This window comes from Triticum dicoccoides, chromosome 4B (assembly GCF_002162155.2).
Source record: "Triticum dicoccoides isolate Atlit2015 ecotype Zavitan chromosome 4B, WEW_v2.0, whole genome shotgun sequence".
Taxonomy (NCBI): domain Eukaryota; kingdom Viridiplantae; phylum Streptophyta; class Magnoliopsida; order Poales; family Poaceae; genus Triticum; species Triticum dicoccoides.
Window position 1 is genome coordinate 395,756,091 of NC_041387.1, and position 7,761 is coordinate 395,763,851.

Below are 7,761 nucleotides of genomic sequence, written 5' to 3' on the forward strand. Positions count from 1 at the left end.
CGGAATCACTCCTTCACATCTCATCATTTATTATCGTATGTGAGGCTTTCCTCCGTATCTCTCCACACTTCGGCTTGTGGCTCAAGACCGTCGATGTAAGGCCGAGGATAATAGACGGGAGACACACAGAGTGCGGAGGTGCTCTGATAAGCAAATCGGCCGACGTCATCTGGACAAAGGGTTCCTTCACCGCAACTTCCGGCCTATGGCAACGGGAGTGGTTTTATATCATGGAGCCTCACGGTACCAAGTGGGTGGCTTCACCCGCCTTCCGATCCGGCCCTCTGCCACAGCTTGCATCGTGGATCACCAAGGGGCTGGACTGGGGATTGCTAGATGAAGTTCAAATACTGCAAAGCCGAATTCGAGACCTTATTAAGAAGGACATTGACCTTGTCAAGGTAATTCAAGTTATGCTAGTTCGTCGGGTCCTGCCATGCCAGCGCCGACCTCTCTGTATGTGGGAATTCAATCCAGAAGGACCGCGAACCATTCAGCGCTTCTTCGGCACAACACTCGAAGGGATGTATGAATTAGTCTTCGAGTCATGAAGAAGGTGTTCAGACACCACAGAGGACGCAGGCCTCGACTGCAACCATCTGGATTCCCTGGTAAGTACCCAATTTCCGAACACGTTTTTAGTTTAAGTTTCTCATAACAAAACTGAGAAGACCATACTCTGCCAGGACTGGGTAAAGAAGGCGGAGAGGATCAGATGTTCTGCCCCTCTTCCCGAAAACTCAGCGGACCCAGTGTTAACCAGGATGCTGGCTCCGGCATCCTATCAAGTTCCGTTGAGGGAAGAAAAGGAGAGGAGTGAAGAGGCCCAAAGCAGCCTTCATACCGGAGGTGCGTCATGCACCGTATCCGAGGAAATCGGAACTCCTGTGTCGGAGGGTGAACGGGGAGGGGAATCTAACATTCCCTCCCCCCACGGGAAGAAAAGAACCGCTCCCGAAGACCTGAAGGTAGAGGCTTCCAAGCGAGGGAAGAAATCCCTATCAGGGGGCCCGAATTCAGGAGGCGATATTGCCGCACAGTGCCCACAAGGGGGGCAGCCTTTAACCGAACCGTAAGTGAACAAAGGTGTTTAATAAGCATACCCGTTCTTTTCCCGTTTTTAAGAGTAATATTTTGAAATGTATGTTTTGCAGTTCGGCCTATAGCCTCCCTCAACAATCTTCGTCCTCGGGGGATCTTCTTTCGGAGATGATGGAGAGTGAAACGCCGCCTCATACTTCCCCGCCCCATAAGGCGGACGACCCCGAGGTGTCGTCCCGGAGGATCTCTCCCGACCCGCAAAGGAGCGCCAGGTCGGAAGATGACTCTTCGGCTGCCCGAGGTCCAGGGTGTTTGGCTCCTGGAGAGACCAACAACAAAAGTCCCGTACCATACGATATACAGCCGGACATATGGACGGGTCTTCTGCGGCAAGCACCTATCTCAAAGGAACATCGTACCTTAATGGGTACGGCGATTGAGAGAATTTCGTCCGCAAAAAGCGGATTGAATGAAGCCTTTATGAGCCTGCTAAGAGGCTTTGAGGTACGTAATGTAGCCTCTTGTTTTGTACTGTAAATGCAATGTGCACTGTGTATAGATAGATCAGAGGATCAAAAGATAAATATGCTCAAGTAATAATTTTGCTAATTTGTACATAGGCGGCTGCAGCCCTGGCCACTGCCCTGGCTGCCCAATTTGCCGAACTGAAGCGACAACTTGATGTGGCGGATGATGACATCACGCTCGTGAACAAGCGGCTTGATGAGGCGCAAGGTATGTCTTCTGGGTGGTCAATGAGTATAAATAGGAGCATGATGCTGGAATTTATAGTATGCTTGACTGTAGATGGTGTTGCTGCTGTGGAGACCCTTCGGGCTGAGCTTGCCCGGGCCAAGGAGCAAGCCAAGATAAGCAACGCGGCTACCAAGAAGGCATTTGGTGAATTAAAAGCTGAACAGGCTGCTCATCGCCTGAGTGAGGAGAAAATATCCAACATGGCGCTTGAGCTAAGGGATGCTGCTAGCCAATATGCACTTCTCGAGAAAGAGACCAAAGAAAAAGCGGTTGACCTTGAGAAGGCCTTACAAGCGGCAAAAGAAACCCGGTCAGAGGCCAGAGCGGCACGGGAGGAGATCCGGCAAGCCGGGAAGATCGTGGCTGGGGAGCCCTTTTTATTACAAACTAAGTTCGGCGATCCGAAGTATGCCCTGCTTGATCAAATATGGAGTTCTCCGGATGCATATTTGGACTTGTCGAAGAGTACTTCTGATGCGACACAGTTTTTCCAGGCCCAAGAAGGCCATGAAGCGAAACGGCTTTTCTAGTCGCAGTTTAGCATGCCAAGGCGTCCACTGCTGTTGAATGAGCAGATGGCCGAATGGGCCGACCTCCACAGGATATCCAGACTTGCCATGAAGGCTGTCGTGGACCGGCTATGGCCTGGGGGACCAACTGCGGATAGTTATTTTGGTTTAGTGCAGCAACTTGTTTGTGCGATGTCGCATATCGACGCTGTCAAGCGGTCAACTTGCAAGAAGGTGCACGGATGTCCCTTGACCGTGTGAAGACGTACTGGGCGAAGATGAAGGCCACCGATATTGCAACAGGGGGTCCTGCAACGTCTTGAGCTTGCGTTGGTTTTCCTTGAAGAGGAAAGGGTGATGCAGCAAAGTAGCGTAAGTATTTCCCTCAGTTATTGGGAACCAATGTATCAATCCAGTAGAAGGCTCCTCAAAAGTTCCACGCACCTACACAAACAAACAAGAACCTTGCAACCAACGCAATAAAGGGGTTGTCAATCCCTTCACGGCCACTTGCGAAAGTGAGATCTGATAGAGATAATATGATAAGATAAATATTTTTGGTATTTTTATGATATAGATTAGAAAAGTAAAGATACAAATAAAAGTAGATGGAAAACTTATATGATAAAAGATAGACCCGGGGGCCATAGGTTTCACTAGTGGCTTCTCTCAAGATAGCATAAGTATTACGGTGGGTGAACAAATTACTGTCGAGCAATTGATAGAAAAGCGAATAATTATGAGATTATCTAGGCATGATCATGTATATAGGCATCACGTCCGTGACAAGTAGACCAATTCCTGCCTGCATCTACTACTATTACTCCACACATCGACCAACTCCTTCCTGCATCTAGAGTATTAAGTTCATGAAGAACAGAGTAACACATTAAGAAAGATGACATGATGTAGAGGGATAAACTCATGCAATATGATATAAACCCCGTCTTTTTATCCTTGATGGCAACAATACAATACGTGCCTTGATGCCCCTGCTGTCACTGGGAAAGGACATCGCAAGATTGAACCCAAAGCTAAGCACTTCTCCCATTGCAAGAAAGATCAATCTAGTAGGCCAAACCAAACTGATAATTCGAGAGACTTGCAAAGATAACTTAATCACACATAAAAGAATTCAGAGGGGATTCAAATATTTCTCATAGATAAAGTTGATCATAAACCCACAATTCATCGGATCTCGACAAACACACCGCAAAAAGAGTTACATCGAATAGATCTCCAAGAATATCAAGGTGAACTTTGTATTGACATTCAAAGAGAGAGAAGAAGCCATCTAGCTAATAACTATGGACGTGAATGTCTATGGTAAACTACTCACAACTCATCGGAGAGGCCTTGGAGATGATGTAGAGGCCCTCCGTGGTCGATTCCCCCTCCGGCGGAGCGCCGATGAAGGCTCCAAGATGGGATCTCGCGGATATAGAAGGTTACGGCGGTGGAAATAGTTTTTCATGGTGCCCCTCGATGGTTTCAGGGTACGTGGGTATATATAGGAGGAAGAATGTCACGTCCAATATGCGACCCTATCGAAAAGGAACTCGAAGGTCCCACCAAGGATAGACCCGCATATTGAAACGCTTTTGCAAGGTGGATATCATTACATCAACATTACATAATAGATGGGGATACATACAAGAGGCATACAATGCCACGAATACAACATCACAATACATAAGAGCATCATCCAACTACGGATGAAACACAAACAGAAACTCAAACGACATCCACCCTGCTAGCCCAGGCTGCCGACCTGGAACCTATCCCCTGATCGAAGAAGAAGCAGAAGAAGAACTCAACGCAAGCAAGCATCGCTCTCGCGTCATGATCATCGCATAACTTGTACCTGCAACTGTTGTTGTAGTAATCTGTGAGCCACGAGGACTCAGCAATCCCATTACCATGGGTATCAAGACTAGCAAAGCTTAAAGGGAAAGGAAGGGGTAAAGTGGTGAGGCTGCAGCAGCGACTATGCATATATGGTGGCTAACATACGCAAATAAGAGCGAGAAGAGAGCAAGCGGAACGGTCGACAACTAATAATGATCAAGAAGTGATCCTGAACTCCTACTTACGTCAAACATAACCCAAAGACCGTGTTCACTTCCCAGACTCCGCCAAAAAGAGACCATCACGGCTACACACGCGGTTGATGCGTTTTAATTCGGATCTGGTGTCAAGTTATCTACAACCGGACATTAACAAATTCCCATCTGCCTATAACCGCAGGCACGGCTTTCGAAAGATTATACCCTGCAGGGGTGTCCCAACTTAGCCCATGATAAGCTCTCGCGATCAACGAAGGATATACCTTCTCCCAGGAAGACCCGATCAGACTCGGAATCCCGGTTTACAAGACATTTCGACAATGGTAAAACAAGACCAGCAAAGCCGCCCGATGCGCCGACAATCCCGATAGGAGCTGCACATATCTCGTTCTCAGGGCAACACCGGATAAGTCAAGCTACGAGTAAAACCAACCCTCGAGTTGCCCCGAGGTGGCCCCGCAGGTTGCTCGGTTCGGACCAACACTTAGACAAGCACTGGCCCCGGGGGGGGGGCTAAAATAAAGATGACCCTCGGGTTGGCCGACCCAAGGGAAAGGGATAGGTGGTGGTGAGGCAAATGGTAAAACCAAGGTTGGGCCTTGCTGGAGGAGTTTTATTCAAAGCGAACTGTCAAGGGGGTCCCATAAATCACCCGACCGCGTAAGGAACACAAAATCCGGGAACATAACACCGGTATGACGGAAACTAGGGTGGCAAGAGTGGAACAAAACACTAGGCAAAAGGCCGAGTCTTCCACCCTTTACCAAGTATATAGATGCATTAATAATATAAGAGATATTGTGATATCCCAACCAAAATCCTGTCCACCATGGAGAAATCTTCAACTTCACCCGCAACTAGCAACACTATAAGAGGGGCTGAGCAAAAGCGGTAACATAGCCAAACAACAGTTTGCATAGGAAAGGTGTCAAAGGTTAGAGGTTCATGGCAATTTGGGATGGCTTGATAAACAGGTGATAGGTAGCACAGCAAAGCGATAGAACGAAGCAATTAGCATAGCAACGATAGCAGTGAGATCCAGGGTAGTGGTCATCTTGCCTGAAATCCCGCAAGTAAGAAGAACGAGTCGATGAAGAAGATGAAGCCACGAAGACGAACCAAGCGTAGACGAACGAATCCTCACGATCGCAACGAAACAGGAACTATCGAGAAGAAGCACACAACATGGTAAACACACCACACATGAACATGACATAATGCACAACAAGCATGATGCATGACAAAGCTACATGAAGCTACTCATGGCAAGAGATGATGCAAACAAGAGCAACACGTCAAGGCAAATTTAAATGAGGCCGGGAAGAACATATAACAATTCCGGTAAGTCCTCATATGCATATTTCAAAATTGGTCCAGATATGAATAAACCTTATGTTCACTTTGTTAAACATCAAGTTAAGATGCACAAAGATGATCTACACGAGATTCTAGTCAAGTTACATATAAAGTTCATTTAGTTCGGAGCTACGGCCTAGAAGATATGAGCAAAAACAAGTTAAACATGGCATTGATGCAAAAAGCATACAAACATCAAGCAAACACCTCAAAACATGGATGCAACATGATAATATGAAGCTACATGCAATTCTAAGCAAGTTTCATATAGAGCACACTCAAAACGGAGCAACGGTTCAACACACACACATGAAACAAGTTTAAAGGACAAGCTGTCCAAAACAGCAACTAGGCATATTGCAAGCATCAAAACAACATGCTACAGGACCTCAAAAAGAAAACAAAAGACATGGGCATGATGTACAGGTAAAGCATAACAAAACATGAACACTGAGCTATCTCCAGAAATCACTAGAACATGCTCAAACACACATGGTAAGATTGCAAGTAATAACAATTCAAACTTTGCAGAAAATAACATCAGGTTGCAATGTTTAGAGCTATCAAACAACATGTTACAGGAACTTATCATGGAAAACAAAGTCATGGCATGACACTACTAAATGCATAGATCAAATGTTCTTTACTGACCATGAGCCAAAAAGGAGCAGAAAATATGATGGCACCCACGTAAAGATAGCAAGTTATATTACAGATTCAAACATGGCAGAAACAGAATTATGAAGGCATGTTGGTGAGCTTGTGCAACTCACTACAAAGCAAAACATGGCATGTCAAGGCACCCAACAGTAAAAAGACATGTTTACGAAGCTAAGCATGGCAAGAGCAAGTCCATAGGATGCATGGAACACTAGGAAAACACATGGCAACAACTGAACTTGATGTTAACAAGCTGATAGCAACATTATCAAGCAACTTTGGAGCAAGATAACAACAAGTTACAGCAAGCTATAAATGCAACCAGGGGCATGGATGGATATAGCAAGACATGTAGAACAAAACATATTTAGTGGACATCTCCATATTATGCATAGAATGGTTTGTAGAAGCAGGTTTACATAGCATCACGAAATAACAGATTCAGCCTAGCAAAACAGCAACAGCAAGTACCCTACTTAACAAGCTTGATTCACTCACCACAAGTTATTGCATGGCAAGATAAGCATAGCATCATCAAGAAGACATGTTTATGAAACAAACCAAGGCAAGAACAAGTTCATAGCATGCAAGGATCAACTACAACAACCTTGGCAAAGTTGAATAACATGTAAACAATCTGCCAGGAAACATTTTGAAGCAAAAGTAGAGCACAAAAATGACATGCTATACTACTCCATAATTGCAACCAAGGGCATTAATGGATAGACAACAACCACATGTTCAAAACACCCTTACTGAAGTATCTCAAAATATGCATGGATCTCTCTGTAGCAACAAGTTTACATGGCATCAAAATAACAGCAGAACAGGGACTAAAATCACCAACATCACGATGCCTAGTTTGCATGCTTGTGCTAGTCACCACATTGATCACAAAAATACATGGTAAGCACCTATTTAAAGAAGACATAGCATAGATCAAAACATATGTAGACATCAACCTCATAGGATGCACACATCAATCATGGCAAAAATGACAAATGAGCTCGTTCTGTTAACAGACAGCAGAAAACATTATGAAGCACTCTTGCAACGATGATTCAAGCATCAAGATGACCTCAAATGAATATTATACAATGGAATGAAATGATGTACTCGTTGAGGCGAACAATTTGACATATTACACACACAAAACGGAGCTACGGATGCAGAGATATGACAGGTCAAACATGGCATGAAAATGTCAAAAATGCTCGGGGACTTAGCAAAAATTCGGGGTCAACCTCATATTCGGATCTGGATCTGGGGGCGCGGATTACGAGGCGGGCCGGGCTCGGGCCGGACTCCAGCGAGGTCGGGCGGTCTCCGGGGACGAGGGAGGAGGCCGGGGAGTCCGGGGACGATGCCGGTCG

The 7,761-nt window shown here is 45.7% G+C and overlaps 1 protein-coding gene across 1 annotated transcript in view; it reads left to right on the top strand.

Annotated features, from left to right (window-relative positions):
- Positions 1 to 230: 230 nt before the first annotated feature.
- The window catches only part of LOC119292689, a 25,618-nt gene continuing 18,087 nt past the window's right edge, over positions 231 to 7,761 (top strand). Inside the window, exon 1 of the mRNA XM_037571433.1 lies at positions 231 to 401. Within this exon, the coding sequence (XP_037427330.1) occupies positions 231 to 401 (171 nt within the window). The remainder of the gene's footprint in view (positions 402 to 7,761) is intronic.